The sequence below is a fragment of the Jaminaea rosea genome, assembly GCF_003144245.1.
Source record: "Jaminaea rosea strain MCA 5214 unplaced genomic scaffold BDZ90scaffold_8, whole genome shotgun sequence".
Taxonomy (NCBI): domain Eukaryota; kingdom Fungi; phylum Basidiomycota; class Exobasidiomycetes; order Microstromatales; genus Jaminaea; species Jaminaea rosea.
Genome location: NW_020289982.1, coordinates 30,501 through 53,818, shown reverse-complemented (window position 1 = coordinate 53,818; position 23,318 = coordinate 30,501). Strand labels below are relative to the sequence as shown.

Here is a 23,318-nt window from a genome sequence, read left to right as displayed (position 1 = left end):
GAAGGGTCCTCCGCCGACGGTTTGACCTTGAGTGGAGGCCGTGCGTGCGTGCCGTGAGGCGTCCCGATTGATTTCAATTGCCGGCAGCAAACAGCGTCGCATTGCTCCAGCCATATCGTGAGCAACGCCTCTTCACCACCGGATTCGAGTGAAGACATTATCAATTCATGGTACGATTGAGCAGAGCAACGAAGAAAGAAATCAACAGCTGCGGGAAGCGATGCGCTACCAGACATCGCTCTCCTCCATCATTCCATCCCCTACACCCCACCCATCCTCACCCGAGTCCGCTTCGCTAGCCCAATCGTCGTCCCTCACATCGGCGTAACGAGCACCGCGGGCTGAGTCTGAGGAGGGCGATTCCTCACCCTCGTCATCAAATTCGTCGTCGTCGTCGCCCCTGCCCCTGCCCCGATGACTGGCTCTCTTGTTCTCTCGCCCAGTACGGAAGTACCCGGCTTCATCATCATCCACGCCTGATCGCCCGACGCGACGGAACACCTTATTCGCAGGCGGGCGAGCAGGGAGACGTTGCGGCTGTCCCGCCCTGGCGCCGTGGCCCTTCTGAGGCGCCGTTCTGTTGTTGTCACCCTCCTCCTCCTCATCATCACTGAGCGATGTGCCCAAAGTACTCCCTGCACCCCTCTTGGCCTTCCCCAGCAGGAAACCCTCCTCCCCAGGTCCTGCCCTACCACGACCCCGTTTAGTCAGGATGGCCCCACTCTGTTGCGCCGAGTATTTCGCAGCAGCTTTCGCTGCACCCCATGTTCCCTTTCCCTTGCCGCCGGAAGCGCCATCCTTGGGATCGTCAGGGGTGGCATTGAAGGCGGAGTCAGCTATTTCGGCCTCAAGCTCGGCGACCATGGCCTCCTCGTCTGCAGGGCGACAAGCCCTGCCCTCTTCTTGATCGTCATCATCGCCGTCCCCTGAAAGGAGCAAGGACGCTAGCGCGCGACGCTGGTTGGCTTTACGGTGTTGCCTCAAGGAGCGGAGTGCGTTGGGGGCTTCGTTGAGCCGGGTAGCTGGCGCTGCTGCTGCCGCCGGTGGGGAGAAGAGATCCAGTTCTGCCCCTTCTTGTCCATTCTGACGGAGAGGACCATCGCCGCTAGCTGAACGCTGCAGGAGGGCCCGCTTTTTGGCGGGTGAGAGCATTCGAGCTACATCGTCCTCGTCCTCTTCCTCTTCATCCTGCTCATGAGCTGTCACAGCGTCGCCCTGGTCGGCCGACCCGTTGATCCGAGCATTTCCAGAGCCCTCAGCTATCTCGCCAGATGCAGACCCGATCTTGAGCTCGCCGAATCGCTGGTAGGCACGGAGGTAAACCATCTTCGATGGTGAGGCTGACGCGGACGCCGACGCTGACGCTGATGCAGAGGTGGACTTGTCTCGTCTGGTCGATGGAGCCGCTTTTCCCATGCCCTTGACGGTGCTCTCGCTGCCTTGTTTCCCATCGTTGTCACAGTCGTCGTCGTCCTCTCCAGACGAGAAGTCGAGAAGCGCAACCTGTGCTGCGGGTCTGAAGCGCCTGGCTATGGCTGCTGTCGTCGGTTTGACCGCTTGCATGGGAGGCTCAGCCATCTCTGCATCCTCTCCAAGCTCAGCGTCATCATCATCATCTTCTTCTTCTTCTTCTCGCTCCTCGCTCTCAGCATCGCTGTGATCAACTTCCATTCCCTTCGCCTGATCCTTGCCTTCATCAAAGAGGCTCTTGAATCTCTTCTTCCTCTTGTCGCGCTCCGCCTCCGCCTTCTCCGCTCGTCGCTGGAAGAGCTCGAAGCGATTCGGCGCCGTCTGGGAGGGAGGGCTCGCGTCAAGGATCTCATCATCCTCGTCTCCTTTCGAGGCCTTGGGTTTTGCTGCCATTGCGGTGGCAGATTGAGCCTGCGCCTGCTGGGAGGAGGTCTGCCGAGTGAAAACGCGCGATCCGCTGGTGGGCTTGTTATTTGCTGCTGCTGCTGCTGCGCCATTTGAAAGGCGTGACGAGACAGAAGCATTGTCGCTCGACGATAATGAGGGGTCACGCGCAAAGTCCTCCCCCCAGAAAGCGGCCAACCCTCCAGCGGCCTGAGCTCGACGCTTCCTCGGCCTCGGGTTCAACGTAGCCCCATTGGCTGTAGCGTTAGCTGCCTTGACCGCTTTACTGGGGCTGCCTCCCGCCGCAATACCCGTTGTCGCCGCCGCAGCCGCGGTCGTCTTGCCCGCAACCTGCTGCTGCGGCGTAGGAGGTACTTCTTCTCCCCTCAACCTCTTCCTCGCCCTTGTCCGCGGGGTGAAGTCTTTGAGCAATAAAGCCGCGTCCGCCTTGTGCTGCTCCTGGTTATTCTTCCGCCTGTTCGGGGTGCGCATGACCGAGTGCGTGCCGACTAGGTCTCGGAAGGAGGTGGGGGAGGTGTTGTAGTCGTACGATGATGACGCCCCTCCAGCTGTTGAGGTTGCGGCGGCGAGGTTGTGCGTGGGAGTGCCAGTTTGCGATTGCGGTGTGGCGGGATGATGGCGTGAGGAGGAGGATGGGGTGCGAAGATGCGCCACATTACCCGATGGGGAGGTGTGGATGCGCTCCTGAGATGAAGAGGCCTTATTGGGCGTTCGGAAGGGGTTACGACTAGATGATGCGGCATGGGATGAGGTCGGGGTACGAGGAGGCTGCATTCTTGGCTGCGCCTTTGTTGGAGTGGCTGGTGGGGCTGCCTTGCTGCTCGATGTCGGAGGTAGCTCAGCTTTGCTTTTGCCCTTGTCTTTCTCCTTCTCCTTGCCCTTGCCTCCCACGCTCCCCCCACCAGCCGAGCTGGTACCAGCCTTGGTAGCTTGCAAAGCAGTCCAGGTATCATAGATGGCGGCAATATCCGGCACCCGCGCAATATCGCTACGCTTAGGCTCGCGCCTGTGCTTGGCACGGAAGTCGTTTTGCCAAGTCTTGAGACGCTTGCGGAGCATGGAGTCCATGGCTGGGCGAAGAGAGGTTGGATGATGAATGGCAAGGAGGAGGAGCAGAGAGAGGCCTCGTTACGTTGCAATCGACAGGAGGGCGGACTGGCGCCCCGAGACGAATGGAGCGCGTCGTTGGAAAAGTGGCGCGTTTTGGACTCAGTCAGACCAGAGCGGAGAGGGGACGACATCCGTTCCTCCGTTCCCTCTTCTCTCTATTCGCCATCTTCGCACGCATACACCCTGACGAGCCTGGCAATGAGGCGGCCATGCCAACATGGCTATCCTCGTCGCATCGCTCTCGCCCTTCCATCCCCCTCTTGCGCTGCTTCTTTTGCAATGATCACTCTCTAGTCCTTCCAAGGGGCTCAGCAGGGCATGAGGCGGTGAATGGGACGTCGGCGAGCTCATCCAACCAGCCTGCGACGCCCATCTCCTACGGCAGCCCGGCAGCTTGGCATTGTTGCCTCTGCGGATCGGACAACGTACTTGATGCTACCCAGCCCAGGAGGATAGCTTCGTGGCAGCCGGCGATGGCTGGCGAGTCAAGTGGCAGCCCGGCATCCACACCCAAACGTTACGCCCTTAGCAGCTCAGTCGCATCCACCCTCCGCGGCGACGAAAAGGACGCTCACAAGCTCTTCTGCAGGCGCTGTCTTACCAATTTACAAATCCAGTCCACCCTGCTCTCACAGCACGACCCCACCACAGAAGGCCAAGCCGGGGCAGAGGAGCAGCTACGCGCAAGTTTGGACGCCCGCTACCCGATCCTGTGCGCCGAATGTCGGCCCGCGGTTGAGGCGAGGCTGAAGGCCAAGAATGAGGATGCGAGGAGAGAAATTTGGAGAGACATCATGGATGAGGCAAAGGGAAGAAGATCGCGCCCGGCCATGAGTGCGGCTATGGGAAGGGGAAGGTCAAGGCGGCACCGGCAGGGCTATGATGCGACTGCGGCATTCGTCTCTCGATGGCTCGTCGCTGCGGCTTGGTTGCACGTTCTTGCTGCAGGGCTTGTGGCAGGCTTTGTGCTTGCTATCACTACATCGCGCCGCCTCCCTCTGCCGCCGCCGCTTCACCTCCTGACGGCCTCCATTGCCTCGCACCTCGCCTTCACCCACATCGTCCTCCAGCCTCGAATCGATTTCGCTCGACAACAAGCAGAAGAGCGCGACCCGATTCTCGATGCTGGCGTGGGCTCTGAAGAGGAGGAGATGATCAAGTCGAGCATCGCAACAGCCCGCGCGCTGCGGTGTCTCGTCGCTCTATCCTGGGTACATCTCATCGCAGCAGCTCTCGCGCAAGACGGCCTGCCCTATGTCGTCAAGGAGGCCTCCAATGCCCATCTGCGAAGAAGCGGACGCGCAATATACGCTGTAATGGCCTCAGCCCAGATTGCAATTCTCGCACGTCACCTCACCAAGCAGCATCAAAGCGCGTCCACCGCACGCAACGTCAAACAGCTCGATCATCGTGCCCTTGCAACTTACTCTTTGTCGGCCGACGCAGGCGCAGACCCTTCATCTTCCGCGACATACGACTCCTTCCTCTCCTCCATATCAAAGGAGACGGACTCCCTCCTCGCCCCGCAACACGACGCGGCCGCTCCTTCTCCCCACTTTGGTTCAGCAACCTCGACGAGACCGCAGCGCGCTCCCCTATCGTCAGCTGGTGTGGTCGGCGAAGAAGAGGAGGAGGAAGAAGAGGCGATGGATTGGCAGCCGAGCCCAGATCGAGACGACAGCGATGAGAGAGCAGGAGTGGCTGCGAGAAATCGAGTCGCACCGAGCCTGGGTCCGCAACGCTTCTATGCGCCTGAACAGCTGACTGGCCTCGAGGGGCTTTTGCAAGGCGGGCTGAGCCTTGATAGCGACGGGATCGGGACGGGGAGGAGAGGAAGTTCGACTTCATTGATAGGTCAAGGGGACGGCGCGAGGACGGTCAAGCTTGCAACATTGCTCCACATCGCTGTGGGAGCGGCCGCTGCTCTCCTTGTCGTTGCGGTGGGGAGGTGGATCACTGCGTTGCATTGGAGATTCGACTGGAGAGGGGTGTATGAGGCTTGGATACCAGTGAGACAATAAGCATCTGCCTTCGAAAGGCCTGTCATGCAGACAGTCGTCTGACGGGTCGCTGATTGTGTCCGATGGGTCGCATTGAAGTCGGGTCAGCAGGGTAGGCGCGTTTAAGAGCGAATACTCGATGTCGTGTGCTTTCTTCTCACTCGGCATCGACGATGATGTCGCGTGGGCCCCGCAGAGTCGAGTCGATGCGTCTCGAGTGGCGTCACCCGGCATCTGAGTCGAGTCGAGTCGAGCTTCCCCGCACTTTGCTCTCGCGAGCCGCTTGCCGATATTGCCGGGCCTGCCTGACTTGACTTGACTTGACTTCCCCACGCAGCCCTGAAGCTGGTTGTGTCCGCGTGCCTGCCTCTCTTCTTGTCCTCATCATCAATTGTCCCCCCTCCCACCACGACTTCACCTTCAAAATGGCTACCAGGTCAGCCGCGTCGCGCAAGTCCATCTGTGAGTGAGGGTTCGTGTAATGCGGAACCTCGATACAGCAGGCCCAACGCTGATTCACCGTACCTACCCCGCACGACACGCCTTCCCTCTTCAGTCAACCTGATGCGCCTCTCGCACGGGGGAGGTTGTCCCTGTCACTCGTGCCAGTCCATCGCGAGGGGAAGTGGAGCTCACCTGGCAAAGGCGGGCCTCCAGATGATCGGCAAACACAATGCTCAGGGGGGAAGGAGCTACGCCACCCCTGTCGATGAGGCCGTTGCTAAGGAGTATGCATTTGAGCTCGCTGCGAGTAATGTGCGATTTGGCGAGGGAGTGACTAGGGAGGTTGGTGAGTAGGAGTGAGGGGGCGAAATACAAAGAGAGGAGGCTAGTGGCTGACTGAAGTACTTTGCTCACGCGACAGTAATGTGAGGAGGGCATAGGCCCAGCTGCTACGGAAAGGCACGGCAGCATCCAGAGCTGACCCACTTCCCTTTCCTACGCTCTGCGCAGGGACTTTGCCAACCTAGGTTCCAAGAAGATCGGCGTCTTCACCGACTCTACAGTGCGCAACCTCACCCCGATGAAGCAGAGCATTGCCGCCCTAGAGCTAGCGGGCGTCGACTACGAGGTCTTCGACCGAACGCGCGTGGAACCCAACGACAAGAGTTGGGCAGAGGCCATCACCTTCAGCCGCCAGAACAACTTCGACGGGTTTCTTGCCGTAGGCGGTGGCTCGGTGATGGATACGGCTAAGGTTGCGAACCTATTCACGTGCTATAGGGACGCTGAGCTCCTCGACTTTGTCAACGCGCCCATCGGCAAGGGGACGCCCATCGGCCGCCAACTGATGCCCCTCATCGCCGTGCCCACCACAGCGGGGACGGGGAGTGAGACGACGGGGACGGCCATTTTCGACCACACGCCCACGCAGTCCAAGACGGGCATCGCATCGCGCGCCCTTCGCCCTTTGTTGGGGATTGTCGATCCACTCAATACGGAGACGTGCCCTGTATCGGTACATGTCAGCTCCGGGCTGGACGTCCTCTTCCATTCCCTCGAGTCGTACACCGCCATCCCTTTTACGGAGCGCACGCCTCGCCCGGCAAACCCGCTGCAGCGACCGGCCTACCAGGGGTCGAATCCTATTTCCGACGTCTTTAGTCTCTGGGCGTTGAAGCAGACGGTCAAGTATCTGCCTAGGGTAGCGCGAGACCCGACGGATACCGAGGCGAGGGGCCAGATGCTCCTGGCTGCTACTTTTGCCGGTATCGGCTTCGGTAATGCGGTGAGCAAGCCAACGGCTCATGATGGCTTGACGTGACCTGACCTCAAGCTGAGCGCACGCTGATTTGACGTGACTTGCCTCTCCTTCGTGCGCACAGGGCGTCCACCTCTGCCACGGGATCAGCTACGCCGTCTCCGGGCTCAACTATCGCCTGGCCAAATACAAGCACGCAGGCTACCAAGTCGACCATCCCATCGTTCCCCATGGCATATCCGTCGCCCTAACCGGTCCTGCCGTCTTCGAATTCACGGCTCCCTCCGCCCCCTCCCGACATCGAGCCATAGCGCAAGTCTTTGCCGCTGGAGGCGAAGAGGGCCCTTCCTCGGAGGATGCGGCCATTGCCCGTTTGCCGGATGAGGAGGTGGGGAAACTGGTGTACGATCGTATTGCCGAATTTTTGGGAAAGACACTGGGGATCCCGAGGGGGTTGGGGGCTATTGGGTACAAGAAGGACGATGTGCCTGATTTGGTCAAGGGGACCATCCCGCAGCGTAGGGTGTTGGATTTGGCGCCGGGTATTGGAGATGTGCATGGGAGCGATGGTGCGCAGCATTTGACGCGAGTGATTGAGAGGTCCATGAGCTACTGAGACGAGGTGGCGGAACTGTATCATCATTGCTGGATCGATGTGGTATCAATGTCAAGCCTGCAATCTGTTGGCTTGAGTGGTGAGGCGAAAGAAGTCCGGTACCTGGCCAGCTAAACAGCCGATGGGCGTAGGCTGCCACTCGTCTTTGCTGGGCAGTGACCAGCCAGGGGGCAGGGCAGGTGGTGAAGCGTGTGCAATGCCCTCAGCTCCATCGTCGTCCTCTGAATCACTGTCATCTACTTGCATATCCACCTCTGGTCCACCTTCCTGCCGCGGAGGCGGTGGCTGAGGCGGTGCAAAGGCAGCAAGCCGCCGCTGCTCCATCAAGGTCAAGAGCGTGTCAAGATCCTGCGACTCTTTGCCCACCTCATCGTCAACCTGTAGCGCACCTACGGCTTGCGCTGCAGCGCTCCCACCCATGTCCTCAAACCCCTTGAGCAACGGCTCCTCCTCCGCCTGCACCGCAGCAGTCTCATCCTGCTCCCTTCGCTGTACAAGAGCAACGAGATTCTCCAGCTGGGCCGTATTCTCTCCTCGCTCTTTACGGCGGGAGAGGAGGGCGAGTATGGCTGGGAGGGTGGATGAGGCGGATTTCTTTGCTGGTGCATTGGACCGACCAGCGAGGAGAGATGCCATGAGTCGGCGAACCACGTCTTCCTCGCCATCGGCGTCGATGAGGTGGAGAAGCCAGGCTTGTAGTGTACGAGCGTAGGATGCGTCCCTTGACAAGAGCGGCGGCTCCTCTTCGTCCTCCTCAGCTGCATCTGCTCCGTCAGTGAGGGCCTTGACGATATGCTCTACGAGTTGGCCTCGCAGTTTTGGTTGCGCTTCGAACAGGTACTCCCACGTCTGCTTTATGTCCTCTGAGAGGGCGAGGTTGCGTTTAGGCCGCTTGCTCTTGGCCAAGGGGACTATGCCTACGCCTGGCTTCAGGAGAGAGGTGAGGAGGAGCCCGTCTGCTGCGCTGAGCTGTGCACCGTTGATCTGCTCGTTGCCTGCTGCATCGGAAGACCAACGCCTACCTGCCTGTTCTTCATCTTCGTCGTCGCCTTCGTCCTCTTCGCCGCTGTCGTCCTCGTCAGGATCCTCAAGTCGGGGCAGGAGGGCATCGGTCCTCTGCCTCCACGCATCTAGCTCCCTGAAAATGTCCTGCAGACTGGCACGATTCCTCTTACGCAGCGACTGATCGCGCGCAATTGCTTTCGCCAGGCGGCGATACGAGTTGAGGATGGCTTCCAGGGAGGCAGAGGCGGAAGCGCGCTGAGAGGCTAAGTCGACGACGCTCGATGTAGAGGCGATGGGCGGCCGCTCGCTGTCGTGTCGAGCGCGCTGCTGGAGATCACATCCTGCGTGACCTTGCGATTGCAAATCGAGCGCTTGAAGCGTTGGGATCCAATAGTTGATTTGAAGCCAAGAAACGGCCTGCGACAGGACAGAAAGCGATCAGCGAGGTCCTCCTGGCAGCAAACATGCAGCTCTCACTCACGGCAATGGCAGCCTCCCTACACACCGTCAAGCTAGGCAGATCCTCATGTGTAGCCCTATGCCTGAATTCAACGAATGACTGCGGCAGACCGAGCTGACGCTCAGCAATCGCTGCGATGCTCTTTGCGTACACGCCTTGCTGGAGAGAGTCGGCGAGGGAGTTGACCAGTCGAATGAGGGAGAGGGACAGTGCTGACCGTACTGCTGAGCCACTTGCGCCGCCTATACTAGGGCTGAGCGCCGCATCAAGGAGGAGAGCATCGACCAGTGCCGCGGTGCATTCGATGGCTACGGGGCAGGGAGAGGAGGAGCGAGAGAGGTAGACGCGATGCACCAGGTCCACGCCGCGACGCCTAGCTGCGTCCGCCTGAGCAGCATGCAGTGAGTTTGGGTAGAAAAGAGTGTAGAGATGGCTGATCTCCTCATGAGGACGGTGGAAGACGCTCCGCTTTGGGAGACGCATTGGACGTTGTAGTTGGGCCAAGAGAAGGAAGGAAAGTCAAAAGGGACACACGGAACTGGAGAAACCAAAATCAGGAGCTCAACATCGATGCCAGTCCGCCCTCGCTGCTCTCCCACGCCTCTTTCCCGACTCAACCCAATGCCGCAAGATCAAGGATGAGGCTCAAGACATGGCTGTTGGCTCCGCTGACGTTGAACTTGGCTCTTGTTGCATCCTTGGTCAGCGCAAATACTCACATTGTCCAATTCACTAGGCCACTCTGCTCACAATACAACCCTGTCGCGGAAGAAGCAGCAGACCATCTCTCGCGCTCGTGGCCCCTTCTCACCACCTCCACGCGACCGAGCCTCTTCACCCTCTGGCCTCCACCTCAGCCTGAGGAGGCCGAGTACTGGCTCAAGGTGCGATTTGAGAATGACGGTCATGCCAGAGAAGAGGGAATACTCGCTGCTCTGACTCGCTCTGTACGCGACTCAACGAGTCGGTACGCTCTTCGTGCAAGCTCTCCGGCTAACCACCCGCTCGACCTCGAGATGACCATTCGTACTGCAGAGGAGATGCTACGTGCAGGCGAAGTAGACATCGAAGCGTCTGATCAGCCTCCATCTTCATCATCATCATCCTCCTACGTCAAGCCATGCGTTACCGCCTATCTCCACGTCAAGGCCAGCCGGGGCAAGGCCGTCTCGATCCCACCACGCGGGACATATGTACCGCCCAGCTCATGGCTCACCAACTTGGTCGAGCGCTTCTACCTCGGTCCGCTCACATCTCAGCAACCCAAGGAGAGCGCAGCAGCACCGACGCCCATCCACCTCAGCCTCGACCCGCTCCTAGCCGGCGTAGCGCCATACAGCCTCACGGTGGGCTCCCCGCTCTTTGTTCCTCTCCTTCTCGTCTTGGTACTATTGGCCGGCCCAGCACTGGCAAGACGCCTCGATGCGGCGATCAGCGACATCCTCGATACACGGGCAGGAAATGCACACGAGAAGAGGGAGTAAAGGACGAAGTTGGTAGTTCACCACGGCACGTCCTCCAACTCTTCGCCGTCTCCTTCGCCCAAGAGTCCGCCAAGCGAGAAACCCTCGCCAGCAGTGGTTAGGTGCGCCTCCGTTTTGGCTTGGCCCTCATCACCGCCTGACTTGAGCCTCTGCCACCACGAAGGCTTTGCAGCATCCCCTCCATTCGCATGCTTGCCCGGCAAGACCGCCCCCGTCCCCGCGCCTGCCCCTATCGCGGCAGCTGCATCGGCCTTCCTGACTTGACCCCTCTGCTGCTCCAATCTCTCAGCCCCCTGCAAAGCCCACCTGGCAAGCTCCCCGTCATACCCCTTCAGCGCCGCTACAAATTCGCCATAAATCTTGGCTTTGCCCTCATCACTCAACGCATCATCGTCCTCATCCTCCCCTTGGGCCCCCTCAACGCCAGTCTTGAAACCACTGATCTGCTCCGGCCGGTTCTTCATGAACTCCAACACGTCCGGCAGCTCAGCGAGACTCAGGAAGTTCTGCGTGAGGGCCACACCCGACTCGAGGTTAACGACGAGGTGCCACCATCCTGAGGGGACGTACACCGTCTCCCCTGCTTCGCACACCCCCTCCAATAACTGCCCATCTCCCCCCTTACCCCTCCCATGCCGGCTCAGCGTCTCGTCATAAAAGTCGGCAAACCACTCGACCAAGGAAAGCGGGGCGGTCACCTCTGCTCCGTCCTCGCTGACATAGACGCCCGGCGGGGTGACGTGAGGAGGGAGAAGGAGCCATCGCTTCGATCCTGAAAGAGGAGTGTTCCACGCACTCGTGTAGTTGGGGTCCTTGTGCCATCCACTGCCGCTGCGTGCCGGGCCTGCGATGAGCCATCGATAGTCTGGGCGGCGCGTCGAGAGGAGGGAGAAGAGGTCCGCGTTCCGCTGCGCTGCGGCGGTGGCGCTGGAGGAGGAAGAGGATGGCGAGGATGGCGAGGGAGTAGGCGCAGCAGGGTAGGCCGACGAGGGGCATGAAGCTAGCTGCGGTGGTACGGTCCATAGTCCGTCTGTGTGGAGTTGGGTGGGGATGGTTGAGTCGAAGAGGTAGTAGGGGGATTCGTCTGGGATAGTTTGCGGGTCATACCACGGCGGGTGCGCGGCGGACGTTGAAGCAGCGTGTTCGTACTCTTCTTCTTGATCTTGATCTTCAGCCCGCATAGCGCGCCGAATCTCTTCCTGCTGCCTCGTACAACAAGCCGCATAATCCGCGTACGTCTCAACACGAGCGCGTACCGCCTCTGCTCGAATGTATGTCTGACCATAGCGCTCCTTCAATCCTTGAATGGTCATGCCGAGCCCGGGGATACTGCTGTTCCCATCGGTGGGCGTCTCGACGATGCAGGGACGATGCAGCGCTGCGTAGCGGGTGTGGAAATCGTGCGTCGTCGTATTGGCCGAGATGCGCTCTACCTGATGAACTTTGGCTGCGCGTCTCTCCCCCTTCCTCTCGCCGTGCCCGATGAGAGTAAAGGAGAGGCGATGGGGCAGGTAAAGGACGTCGGAATAGAAGGGCTGAGCGGGTCTCACCGCAGCTAGAGGAGGGACAGCCTTCCCAGTCAGATGTGCGCCCGTCGTCTGTTTCCAGCTACCGTACCATGCCTCAATCTGACCCTGCGGACACACTCCATCGAGACAAAGGGTGCGCCAAAGCGACTCGTGGTTGGCAAATGCTCTACACCCACTCGAGACGGAGGATAGCCGCGCGAGGTCTCGTGGGGTAAGGCGAGAGGTTATGTCGATTATGAGGTCGTCGGGAAGGCGGGAAAGGAGACAGCCGAGGGTGGAGGAGCGATTCGAGGGGGAAGAGGTGAAGAGGGCGTTTCCTGCTGGTTTGATGTTGAGCGGGTGAGGGAGGGAGATGGTTGAGAGGGTGGCAGGAGGGGAGGGTGAGAGGCGTCGGCGTTTGCGTGTTGGCTGTGTGTTGGTGGATGAAGGGGCGGTCATTGTTGACGTCGATGCCGATGTCGATGTTGAGGCCATGATTGATGAAGGGAGCGAGGCGGAAGGAAGGAAAGAAGCAAGCAAGCAAGCAAGAAGGTAAATTCAAAAGTCAAGCGAACCGAGTCGTGCGTCGTCGATTGGCTTTCCGTCGACGCTGGTCTGTCTGTCCGCCTCGCCTCTGGCCTCGACTGACAACTTTCTTTGCCCCTTCAATCTTGAATCAGTCAACCAATCGACTCTTGACGCAACGATGCCACGTCGTCGCATCCCGCGCCCCTCTGCATCGTCGTCCTCTTCAACAGCGACATCCTCAGTCCCACCGCCGACGTCTCTCCTCTATCGACAGGACATCGTCGAGCGCCATGTCGATGGCAAGATCGAGACTGGCATCGTATTGCGCACCTGGCACGAAGAGGCAGACCATATTGCAGAGACAGGCGCATCATTACCTAATCAGCATCATCACCATCATGGAGACTTGGATAGACCGCTGAGGAAGGGTGAGGTGGGCGTGGTTTGGCGCACCACGGGCGAGGGAGATCGAGCCATTGTTGCTTCGTCCGAGGTCAAGCTGGTGGATAGGTGAGCTAGATGCGCAAAGCGCGCCGAGTCTATCCACCTCACCTCACGTCGATTCGCTGACATCTATACCTTCCGCACGCCCCGCTCCAGACTCCTCGTCATCGGCGACATAGTCAAAAAGTCCCTCACTCAAGCCCAGTCGGGCGTCATTGTCGATACCGAGTCGATGGTCCAACTCAAGCCCAAGCCCAACCTTGAGCGCCCCTCAGAAGTAGAAGTCAACGACACTCGCCTCCTCGAGGTTCCCGCACGCGAACTCATATCCACACGTCGCTATTCGCCTGGATCACACGTCGTATACGACGATTGGATCGGCGTAATCGAAGAGGTCATTATTGAGCATACGTGGGCGAGTGTGGAGACAGGCGAGGATGGGAAACACGTCGTCTATCATACATATGATACCATCTCTGACTACGATGTAGGCAAGCGGGAAAAGGTGAGAAAGGCAGACTGCGTCAATCTCCTGTCGTTTCATGTCATCTGAGACAACCCGCTGACTGCCCAACCTCCTCCTCCCCTCCTTTCATCTTCGCTCGCTCACTCAGCGTCCCTGGACCCTTGGTGACGGTTATATCCGTCTCACCCACCCTTCCAACCCACCCACAAGCGATCTGTCCACCTACAGCGACTTCACCCTTATAGACGTGCAGCATCGAGGCGCCTGGGTCAACTGGCTCGCCGTCAACCAAACCCTTTCCCCAGCTGCGCAGGACTCACACTCAAAACCCCCAGCTTACTGGGCAGAAGACTTGCCCAAGTTGATCCTAGCAAGGACAAGCCCAGACGGGGCGGCCCTGGTGGGGGATATGGTCGTGTTTCGCCGCGAAGAGGATCTGCGTTGCGCCCTCGTCGACGCGTACGGGGAGAGCGAGGCAGAGCGGCAGTTGACTCTGCTGACTGAGCAAACAGAAGCTGAGGGGAATGCCGGCGAGATGGGCATGCCTAGAAATCCAGGCAGCCAAACTCGCTCGCCCATCTTCGAAGTCGTCTCTTCCTCGCTGGACGTCACGGTGAAATGGCAGGACGGATCCCTCAGCCACGAGGCGGGGACGCGCGTGCTTCCCGTGGCCTCGATGATTGACCCGCACGATACGTACCCGGGGGAGCTGGTGACGTGGAGGAGTGGCGAGGCTGAGTCCGCTCAGGCTCAGACGCAAGAGCAGGGGCAGGGGCAGGGACAGCTGGTCGTCGTGCAGTCCTTCGACTCCGAAGAACGAACGGCCGTCGTTGCGCCTTATGCTGCTGGCTCAGCAAGCTCGGTGGAAGAGGGACATCACCACCCGCAGCAGCAAGTAGTCCCTGCCCTCGAGCTCGACGTGTACGGCGAAGAGCCCGGCCTAGAGTCCATCTGGCAACACGGCATCCATCGAGGCGAGCTAGTCCTCATAGGCCGTCGTCCCCACGACTCGATAGCCCTCCCGCACATTCCAAGATTAGGCGCTCCCGTTGAACCCGGGTTCAACTGGGTCGACTCCTTTGAGCAGGTGGTCCAATCTTTCCTCGACAAACATCCAAAAAGCTTCAGTGCTCCTTTCCTCTACCCTAGATTGAGCGTCGATCTCACTGAGGAGGAGAAGGGTCAGTCAAAGTTGGATTGGTTGGGAATGGTAGTCGATCTCGATTCGCAGGGGTACGCGAAAATACTGCTACCGGACGGAGAGACGATGCGAACTGTACCTCCTACAGAGTTGAATAAGCTCGAAGACTTTTTCAACCAGGAAGACGCACCGCTTGAGGGGGCAGAGGGGATGGATGGGGAAGGGGGCATGCTCGGGATGGGGATCTTGGGTGGGACGGTAGGGGTTCCATGGGATCAGGAGGTGAGATGGCAGACGGAGGATGGGAGGGAGGTGGAGGATGTGGAGATGGGGGAGTGGGAGGATGATGAGGAGGAGCAGCAGCAGGAGGAAGAGGACGGGGATGCTATTCGTGTTGATGAGGAGATTGGTGGGAGAACGAGTGGAGCTAACGGGAACGCCATCGCTAACGTCAATGGCGCAAGCGCTGCCCCCCATGCGCCGACACCAATCGCGCTTGACACCTCTACGTCAGGTCCGGGCGCAGCGGTACGACAGCTTGCAATGGAGCCCACGGCAACTCATCCCGAAGCACCACCGCAATCGAAGTCGCAGTCTCGAGCAGCGGAGGACCCATCAGCCCCACCTGCCCACCCACCATCCGGAGTCGCGCCGCCCTCCCGCCGGCCTACCTACACTCTTCCCTCCTCCTCCCGACCTCCACCAAGCAGCCCCTCCTGGTCTCCCTTCGAAATCCTCGACTCGGCCCCCTCGACGCACCACTATCACTCCACCGGCCCACCCGCAGGTGATCGCACCTTCCTCTCCCGCCTAACCCGCGAGCACAAATCACTCCGCTCAGCCCTTCCCACGAACATAGTAGTCCGCACCTACTCTGATCGTCTGGACCTACTCCGTGTCCTCATCTTCGGCTCCCCCGGCACACCCTACGCGGACGGGCCCTTCCTATTTGACGTTGCCCTCGACTCCTTTCCCCGTCTTCCCCCCAAGGTCTTCTTCCACTCCTGGACGGACGGGCGAGGTCGTGCAAGCCCTAACCTGTACGAGGACGGGAAAGTTTGCTTGAGCTTGCTGGGCACATGGAGCGGAGAGAGGGCGAGCGAGAGCTGGCAACCTTCCAAGAGTAGTCTACTCCAGCTCTTTGTGAGTATAGCGAGCTTGGTGCTGGTGGACCAACCTTACTATACCGAACCGGCTTTCGAACGATTGAAGGGGACGGAGGAGGGGAGGGTGAATGCGAGGCTCTTCAATGAGGGGGCTTATGTGGCTACCATGGGCTTCGTGAGGCGGGCCATCACTGCTCCCGCTGCGGTAGAGGGATTCGAGGAGGTGGTTCGCGAGTATTACTTTGGAGAGGGGAGTAGGAGGCTGGACGTGCTGGTTGAAGACGCGAGGGCGTTACTGAGGTTGTCGAGGGAGGTGAGGGAGAGGAAGAAGAGGAAGCGTGCCGAGGAGGGTGGTGGCGATGATGTCGAGGAGGCGGGGACGGCGGCGGCGCTTGTGGAGATTGAAGGGACGAGTATGGAGCCCTTGAGCGGTGGAGCGGCCATTGTGCTGGAGAGGGCTCTGAAGGGGTTGGAGGCTTTACAGGATGGCAAGCGCTCTAGCGTGGATGATGCTGCCGCTTGTGCACCCAGTGGTGCGGCGTAGCATTGCGTGGGCGAGATGATGAGACGGAAATGCTTGCTGGCGCTACTTGATTCTGCTTGGTCTTGAAGCGGCTCGGATTAATCGTCACATTATAATTGCTGAGCGTCGCGCTGATCATCCGAAGGCGGGCGTAGTTGAGTAGTTGACGATCAAGTGGCCATCCGTACCAAAGCACTGCGAGAGGTGTGGGCGAGAGATATGAGGTGGGGCGAAAGGCAAGGTCAGCCAGCCGTTTGCGCGCCACAGGCCAGGCCGGGCATCGAAGCAACACAACCCACTCGAAAGAGATTCCCCACGGTGTCATCCGGGGAAGGCGAAAAGGAGTTGTTAATGTAGAGAAACTGTCGCCGCGAGCGCATACAATCAGTGTCAGCCCCGCCCCCTTCCCTTCTCTCTTCACGCCGTACTCACCAATCCACCCCCCACCCCACCCGTTCCCATCGCACCACCATTGCCGCCACTCGCGGCGAGCTCCTTCTGTAGGAACACCACAACCGCCTGAAAACGATTGAATGCGGTTATCCTGAAGTCTCGATTCTTCATGATGGGGGCAGAGCCGATTGCTTTGAAACGGACGAGGACTTTGGATGTGTCCTTTTGAGAGGAGAGGGAGAGGGCAGTTAGTGATGCGGAGGGGTAGGAGGGTGTTGCTGGTGTGGGGATGGGGGTGGACATGGTGTGTTCGGGTGGTGGTGGTGGAGGTGGAGAGGTAAACGAGGATAGAGAGACGCACACGAGGCGGACCCAACCAACCAACCGACTCCACTCGGCGGGCTGAGCCCTCGCCCTCGCCCTCGCCTTCGCCTCTTTCTCCTTGGCTCCTCTCTTTCCGCCTCCTCCCTCTCCTCTCTACACTATCCACACCCCCGCACCATCATGGCAGACTACTGGGTCTCCACCCGTCGCTGGACATGCAAGTACTGCGATATAACAATCAATGACGATCTCCCCTCTCGGCGTCAACACGAAGAAGGTCTACGCCACAAGAACAACGTGCAGCGGGCCTTGAGGGATGTGTACAAGCGACAGGAGAGGGAGGCGAGGGAAAAGGAGGAGGCAAAGAGGGAGATGATGAGGATTGAGAGGGTACGTACGTCGTCGCGAGGGAGAGAGACGCAGTATGATAGGATGAGACTGACGAATGCACCTCTCCCTTCTTTCTCCTCGCAGGCAGCACAGGAGGCTCATAGTAAAGATGTAGCATCAGGCGCATCACCGCCTGCCCCACCTGTAGCCTCATCCAGCACCGCCCAATCGGTCCCACCACCACCGCCACCGGCCCCATCCGCACCCAAGCGCTGGGCCCCCTCCAACAAGCTGGAAGCGTACGGTTCCCTCGCGGCGGACGAAGAAGCGTTGAAATGGCAACGTCAAGCTGAAGAGGAGACACGGGCCCGCGAGGAAGAGGAGGCACGAGATGCGCAGCGTCAGGCGATACCAGGTGAATGGGAGGAGGTCACTACTCTACCTTCTGCTTCATCCTCCGCTGCTGCTGCTGCTGAGCGTCTGATCGACCATCCACCCGCCCCTCTCGGCGCTGCTGGGGGTGAACGCTCCGAGGCTCGCTCATTCCGCCTCAGGGAGCGCGTCCTTGACGATAATGATGATGACGACGATCAAGATGGGGAAGGAGGGGTGATCATAAAGGTCAAGAAACGAGAGAGGGCTCCAGAGACGGATATGGCTCGTGAGCAGAGAAAGAGGGAGGAGCAGAGGGCCAGATTGAGGCCGGAGGATTGGGCGGGGGGATTGCGCCTTGCGCCGGCAAGTCGGAGTGAGAGTGGGGGTGCGGATACGAGGGGCAGTGCTGTAGATGCTGGTCTTGCGAAGAAGGAGGAGGAGCAGCAGGGAAGAGAGGTGGTCAAGAAGGAGGCGGAGGTCAAGAGGGAGGAGGAGGAAGGGGATGCACAGCCACCTTCATCAGAGTCGGCTACGGAGCCTTCATTGAGCGCAGCAGCAGCATCAGCAGCATCAGCTTCACCGCCGCCATCAGATCCAGCGCCAGCTTCAGCTCCCAATCCCTTCAAGAAGCGCAAAGCTGGCACGGGCTCCGGCTCGAAGAAGGTACGAATCGCCTGACCTGCTCGCCCCTCCCCCTCCTCGGCCCCGCACCACATCCACATCCAGTCTCATAGCCCAAAGATAGCAAATCATGTCATGTACTATAAACAAAATCTCAATTCTCGTCCGTACCTACTCCACCTTGACAGCATTACGATGCATCTCTGCCTTGACCTGGACAACGCGGTCCAACAGCTTCTGAACTACATCGTCCCTGTTCTTCTTGTACGACTCCTCGATGCGCTTCAGTTCTGCGTCTGTCTCCTTCTCTACGGCAGAGGAGGAGGTGGATTGTTCGCTTTCGTGCTGATGAGAGGAGGGGCGGGGAGGAGAAGAGAGAGCGAGGAACGAGGGGAGGATGGATGGACGGGGTCAGTCGAGGGGACAAGAGGACAAGAAATGATGACGCAAATGCAGCTTTCGAACGATCGAACGACGCACCTCCTTCTTGTACTTCTGGTACTCCTGATCCTTGCTAGCCTTGAGCTCCTCAATGTCCTTTGCCGCTTCACTGCGAGCGTCCTTGAGCTTTTGGGTTCGGTCTGGGCGCGTGTGGTGCCAAGTAACCAGGGACGAGGGAGGAGGACGAGAAGCAAGATGGAAGGGGTCAATCTTATGATCAGATCAGGAGAATCTCGAAGTGGACATTGCGGGAAGGGGAGGGACTCACAATTCCTCGCCTTCTGGACGATCTTTGCCGCCTCCTTCTCTGCCTCGAGGAGCGTCTGGATGCCTTGGGATTGTTGAGCGGCCTGTTTGCGAGCGAGGACGAGGTCAAGTAGGTAGCATTGGTCAGCACCACGGGTAGAATAAGTCTATAGTTAGGGCGGCACTCACCATGGCAATGTGATGCGGTGTCGGGGGACGTGTTAGTGTGGAGAGGGAGATTGAAAGGGGCCTCGTCCCGTGCCTTGGCTTTGGCAAGCGACTGCCGTCGCCGCTTGGACCAGCCCATCCATCCGTCCAGATGGGAGGCGGCGGGTCATGTTCCGTTCCGATGAGCTCAGTCGAGTCGAGTCGAGTCGAGTCGGTCTCCACTCCCGCCCCACCTCCCCGCCGGCAATTCGAGGCGAAATGAATAGGCCGCTCGACTGAATGCTGAGTGAGCAGCACAATTTTGGCTCTTTCTCAACATAAACCATCAACTCAATCATCGCAACACCACCTCGACGCACGCCACCCGCCCTTGCCCAGCTTAGCCCAGCCATGAGCTCCTTCCCACCCCCGATCAACTTCCCCAAATGGCTCGAGGAGAACAGAGATCGCCTCCAACCTCCAGTGGGCAACTTCTGCCTCTTCAAGACGGAGGATTATACGGTCATGGTTGTTGGGGGACCGAATGCTAGGAGTGATTATCACTACCAGGTGAGTATCGCCTCATTTCTCCCCATTCGTACATGAGCCACTTTCTCGGACACGAGAATTGTGGCTGTGGCGACTCCCAGGAGGCGTAGGCGGAGGGGGGCTCACACGACATCCCCACATCGCGCACCTCGCTGACTCATCTCACCCTCTACCCCTTTCGGTGCTCCTCAGCCCACCGAAGAATTCTTCTACCAAGTCCAAGGAGCCATGATCCTGAAAGTCATCTCACCCAAGACGGGCATGTTCGAGGACATCGTCATCGGTGAAGGCGAGATGTTCATGCTGCCCGCCAACACCCCTCATTCCCCCTGTCGCTTCGAGAATACCGTCGGCCTGGTAGTGGAACGAACGCGTCCCAACGTACCCGGCGCAGAGGGGGAAGATGCTATGAGGTGGTACTGTCCGAATCTGGAGGCGCACGAGGGGAAGCCTTTCCTTGTCAGGGAGGAGAGGTTCAAGTGTACGGATTTGGGCACGCAGTTGAAGCCCATTATTTCCAAGTGGGGCCAGGATGAGAAGGGGAGAAAATGCAAGGGATGCGGGTATGTGGCGGCGGAGAGGGAGTTGCCTGGTGGACTGAGGAGACCCGAGGAGGTGCGCAACATGCAGCAGAAGGCTGGTGTGGCATAGCGTGGTACGGTGCGATGTGGCGGTTCCCAATTGACTGTCTAAAGTAGCAAAAAGCAGCAGCAGCAGCAGCAGTAGTAGCAGCAACAAGTCTACCAGCCCAGCGAGAAAAATGCGACTCCCAATTCTCCCCTGCCATCTGGCCTCTTGCCCCTCTACACGCGCCCACGCACAACGATGACTCCCCTCTGCCGATCCACATCGGCTCTCCACCCCTCTCGCTGCAAGTACTTTGCAACCGAAGGTGTCAAGATGGCCACCTGATTAGGAGAATGTCTCCCCGCCCCAGTCACGATAGTCAACGCCTCCCTCCTCCCCTGCCCCACCCCGACCCCCGCCCCACTAGGTCGACTCCACCACACATTCAACTCCTCACTAACAATACTCAACGCCTCCCTAACCGTAACCCCATGCAGATCCACCACCCCTCCCTGTCCCGCATGTCCATAAGCGCTCGGCTTGCCCCTACGATAAGCCACAAGCTCCTCAGCAGCTCGGAGTTGCCAAGCCCTCCCTTTACCTTCGAGTCGCCTCGCCTCGTCCGCATAGTAGAAGGCGGCTCCCCGATCCTTGCCGCCGGGGGTGGAACGCCATGCGTTGCCCGCTTGCTGGAGACAACGATCCCGTCGAAGACGATAGTCGGCTGCCATTCCCTGCGCGTGGGCGATGCGCTTCTCCCGCTCGCGAGCAGTGGGGGCACGGGAGTCGTACCGGATCGTATCGCCGCCTCCGCCTCCGCCGACGCCAGCGAGGAGGGACTGAGTTGCCTCTGACAGGCCGGCAGAGCCTGTAGTGGCGCCAGCGGAGGGAGGGAAGGACACGGCCACGGGCGCAGTTCCGTCGCGTAGGGAGGCCATAGCCTTTGCCTGGCCGGTGGGGACCACCCCACTCCCGCCTGCAGCCGCAGCGCGTGAGAAGCCACCGGCGCGCCTCGCCCGTTCCATCGCTGCCAAGTCGACCACCTCGCCTGGTCGCGGGTCCACATTGGAGGTCGTACTGCTCAGACCTTGCTGAGAAGCCAGGGCACCATCCCTCTGTCGCTTCGCCTCGTCCGCAGCAGGGGTAGGATGGCGCAATTTCCCTAACGGGTCCAACTCGTCCGGTTTCTCCCCCGCGGCCGCCTCGCGCACCACGTCGACGAGGTTGAGCAGGTCGAGCGTAGCGTCCTGTCGTCCCTTGGTCGCTCGGAGACAGAGTGCCGCACTCTCCCTGCTCTTACCGGAGAGAGATGCCAGACTCTCCACGATGCGCTGCGCCGTCCCCTCGGGCGCTGCGCCTGCTTTGTCGAGGCTCTGGAGGGTGGGGTAGGAGGAGGCCGCCGAGTCGATTAGACGACCGACGGCGATGTGAAGGTTGAAGCCTGAGGCGTTGTAGGTTGAGGTTGCTTGAGTCGGAGGTAGGGAGAGGAGGACCGAGATTTGCGAAAGGACCGAGCTGGTGAGGAGCCATTGGTTATCTCTGCGCAGTGCGTGAGGGCAGGGAGTGAAAGAATGGTCAGAACAGAACAGAACTGGCAGCGAGTCGAGCCTTGCCTCGCCTCGTCGCGCACTCACTTGACCGGCTCACCCGCCTCAGGATCCTCCTCCTTTGCTAGACGTTCAGCGATCTCCCTATCTGAGAGCCCTGCAAAGTCGTCTTTTCCCCGCGAAGCGGCTCCAGCAGCTTCGCCGCTTTTGCGAGCACTACCGCTCGTCGGTCGACTGCCGCCTCCCCCTCCTCCTCCTTGTCGCACATCACCCAGTGTCACTTTAGTCAATCCAGCCTTGCCCACGGGCACCTCCCCTCCACTGGCCCTCAGCTTCTCCTCCAACGCTTTCCTTCGTAAGGCTCTCCCCTTCTTTCCCTTGACTGCCCGCGTCCCATCGGCCAGGGCTTCAAAGTTCAGCCCACCCCCCGTCGAGGAAGACGAAGAAGATGACGAGGGGGACCTGCTCATGTCCGCTAGCTCAGAAGATCGAAGCATAGCCTCAGCCGCCGCATCTCCCTCCTCGCGCTCCACCATATCGATAGCCATGAGCGTGTCAATCGCCACGCCCACATCTCGACGGCAGTCTTGTAGGGTTTCGGAGAGGAAGGCGCGAGTGCGAGTTGGGAAAGCGTGGCTGAGGAAGTCGAGTGGGTCTTCATTGTTGCTGTTTGATGAAGAGGGGGGGCTGGAGGTGGTGGAGGTGCTGGAGGAGGAGGAGTGGAGCTTGGATGCGACCTCATCGTAAGGAGGGAATTCTCGATCGCTCAGATCGTCCAGGGAGGTGCGGGATGTACTGGCTTCTCCTTCTTCTTCTGCCTGTGTGTCGCCCGTCGTATCAGGCGAGGATTGCTCCGAAGAAGCCGGCGAGGAGCTCTTGTTGTCAGATGAGGACAGCTTCGACCATTTCTCCCGGCGTCGTGAAGCTGTCCCTCCTGTCTTGCTCCTGGAGGAGGCGGTGTGACCCTTCCCTTTCTCCTGATCAAACTCCTCCCCCAAATGAAACTCGTCCAACATCCTCTCTATACGCTCCTCCTGACTCTCATCGGGAACAACGCTCTCCCTTGGCGGCGCTGTTGCTGCCTCTCCCTCAGATCCAAAGACTGCCTCCTCCGTCTGTTCCTCTTCATCACGAGCACTCCTGGCAAGAGCGTCCAACACCTCCCTCGCGCTCTGCAAGGTCTGCCCTTCATCGTGCGCAATAGCTGCTACGAGGGAAGGGTCGAGAGGGGGACAGTATATGGCCTGGAGAGGCGCATGAACTCCGAATCGTCAGCTCTCCTGTGCATTTACCTCTGACTTGGCTCTCAGAGCTCTCTGCATTGAACCGAGTCGAGTCGAGTCGAGTCGAGTCGAGTCGAGTCGAGTCGAATCGAGGCAACGGCAGACAATCAACGCACCTCGAGTCGCTCCTGTAAGCTTCCCTGCTCGTCCTCCTCGTGGTCTGGTGGCATTGCGCTCGTAATGCTGGTCGTACTCGTGGTCTTGCTTGTGTGTCGAGTTTGTTGCGAAGAGGAATGGTTGATATTGATTGAATGAGAGAGGGAGCGAGATGCAGAAAGAGCAAAGCGGACGCAGAGTGAAAGTGAGTGAATTGAGGGTCCAAGTCGCGCGTGGAGGAGGGAGCGGAAGCAGAACAAAGCAGCAAAGGCCAAGGCCAAGGGCCAAGCGCTGTCCGTCAAGTCAAAGCATCATCGATCGGGCGGGCAGGCAGGCTGCACGCTTACTCAGTCGCGTCACGTCAGGGCTGGCTACGGTACGGCCTAGTCACGCTTATGGATGAGAATCTCATTCATGGAAGAAATGAACTG

At 59.5% G+C, this 23,318-nt stretch overlaps 11 protein-coding genes across 11 annotated transcripts; 5 read left to right on the top strand and 6 right to left on the bottom strand.

Moving 5' to 3' along the window:
• Positions 1 to 152: 152 nt before the first annotated feature.
• On the bottom strand, positions 153 to 3,003 carry BDZ90DRAFT_279918 (hypothetical protein). The gene has a single exon (XM_025509224.1). The coding sequence runs from the start codon at positions 2,941 to 2,943 to the stop codon at positions 226 to 228; it is 2,718 nt and encodes a 905-aa protein (XP_025361591.1). The 5' UTR covers positions 2,944 to 3,003; the 3' UTR covers positions 153 to 225.
• Positions 3,004 to 3,458: 455 nt separating this feature from the next.
• Positions 3,459 to 5,006, top strand: BDZ90DRAFT_260658 (hypothetical protein; the record flags this gene model as incomplete). Its single annotated transcript, XM_025508278.1, has 1 exon — positions 3,459 to 5,006. The coding sequence occupies one exon, from the start codon at positions 3,459 to 3,461 to the stop codon at positions 5,004 to 5,006; it is 1,548 nt and encodes a 515-aa protein (XP_025361590.1).
• A 404-nt stretch (positions 5,007 to 5,410) lies between these two features.
• BDZ90DRAFT_279916 (putative alcohol dehydrogenase) lies at positions 5,411 to 7,367 on the top strand (the record flags this gene model as incomplete). The annotated part of the gene is made up of 5 exons (XM_025509223.1): positions 5,411 to 5,447; positions 5,542 to 5,771; positions 5,832 to 5,854; positions 5,940 to 6,714; positions 6,812 to 7,367. 5 exons carry the CDS (start codon positions 5,411 to 5,413, stop codon positions 7,301 to 7,303), a joined length of 1,557 nt encoding a protein of 518 aa, XP_025361589.1. The 3' UTR covers positions 7,304 to 7,367.
• BDZ90DRAFT_260656 (Las1-domain-containing protein) lies at positions 7,355 to 9,251 on the bottom strand (the record flags this gene model as incomplete). The annotated part of the gene is made up of 2 exons (XM_025508277.1): positions 7,355 to 8,725; positions 8,790 to 9,251. The coding sequence occupies 2 exons, from the start codon at positions 9,249 to 9,251 to the stop codon at positions 7,355 to 7,357; spliced, it is 1,833 nt and encodes a 610-aa protein (XP_025361588.1).
• A 1,018-nt stretch (positions 9,252 to 10,269) lies between these two features.
• On the bottom strand, positions 10,270 to 12,255 carry BDZ90DRAFT_260655 (Clavaminate synthase-like protein; the record flags this gene model as incomplete). Its single annotated transcript, XM_025508276.1, has 1 exon — positions 10,270 to 12,255. One exon carries the CDS (start codon positions 12,253 to 12,255, stop codon positions 10,270 to 10,272), a length of 1,986 nt encoding a protein of 661 aa, XP_025361587.1.
• A 211-nt stretch (positions 12,256 to 12,466) lies between these two features.
• Positions 12,467 to 15,989, top strand: BDZ90DRAFT_260654 (hypothetical protein; the record flags this gene model as incomplete). Its single annotated transcript, XM_025508275.1, has 3 exons — positions 12,467 to 12,798; positions 12,889 to 13,237; positions 13,347 to 15,989. The coding sequence occupies 3 exons, from the start codon at positions 12,467 to 12,469 to the stop codon at positions 15,987 to 15,989; spliced, it is 3,324 nt and encodes a 1,107-aa protein (XP_025361586.1).
• Positions 15,990 to 16,103: 114 nt separating this feature from the next.
• On the bottom strand, positions 16,104 to 16,664 carry BDZ90DRAFT_260653 (autophagy protein 12; the record flags this gene model as incomplete). The annotated part of the gene is made up of 3 exons (XM_025508274.1): positions 16,104 to 16,163; positions 16,268 to 16,330; positions 16,401 to 16,664. 3 exons carry the CDS (start codon positions 16,662 to 16,664, stop codon positions 16,104 to 16,106), a joined length of 387 nt encoding a protein of 128 aa, XP_025361585.1.
• Positions 16,665 to 16,865: 201 nt separating this feature from the next.
• BDZ90DRAFT_246352 (hypothetical protein) lies at positions 16,866 to 18,068 on the top strand (the record flags this gene model as incomplete). Its single annotated transcript, XM_025507554.1, has 4 exons — positions 16,866 to 17,107; positions 17,224 to 17,314; positions 17,376 to 17,676; positions 17,803 to 18,068. The coding sequence occupies 4 exons, from the start codon at positions 16,866 to 16,868 to the stop codon at positions 18,066 to 18,068; spliced, it is 900 nt and encodes a 299-aa protein (XP_025361584.1).
• On the bottom strand, positions 17,918 to 18,890 carry BDZ90DRAFT_232553 (H+-ATPase G subunit; the record flags this gene model as incomplete). Its single annotated transcript, XM_025506299.1, has 4 exons — positions 17,918 to 18,356; positions 18,492 to 18,592; positions 18,625 to 18,802; positions 18,888 to 18,890. 4 exons carry the CDS (start codon positions 18,888 to 18,890, stop codon positions 18,183 to 18,185), a joined length of 456 nt encoding a protein of 151 aa, XP_025361583.1. The 3' UTR covers positions 17,918 to 18,182.
• A 339-nt stretch (positions 18,891 to 19,229) lies between these two features.
• BDZ90DRAFT_232551 (3-hydroxyanthranilic acid dioxygenase) lies at positions 19,230 to 20,302 on the top strand. The gene is made up of 2 exons (XM_025506298.1): positions 19,230 to 19,415; positions 19,587 to 20,302. Exons 1-2 carry the CDS (start codon positions 19,257 to 19,259, stop codon positions 20,043 to 20,045), a joined length of 618 nt encoding a protein of 205 aa, XP_025361582.1. The 5' UTR covers positions 19,230 to 19,256; the 3' UTR covers positions 20,046 to 20,302.
• Positions 20,046 to 23,115, bottom strand: BDZ90DRAFT_232550 (hypothetical protein). Its single transcript, XM_025506297.1, has 3 exons — positions 22,908 to 23,115; positions 21,596 to 22,752; positions 20,046 to 21,500 (listed from the first exon to the last, which is right to left on the bottom strand). Exons 1-3 carry the CDS (start codon positions 22,959 to 22,961, stop codon positions 20,198 to 20,200), a joined length of 2,514 nt encoding a protein of 837 aa, XP_025361581.1. The 5' UTR covers positions 22,962 to 23,115; the 3' UTR covers positions 20,046 to 20,197.
• Between the last annotated feature and the right edge of the window lie 203 nt (positions 23,116 to 23,318).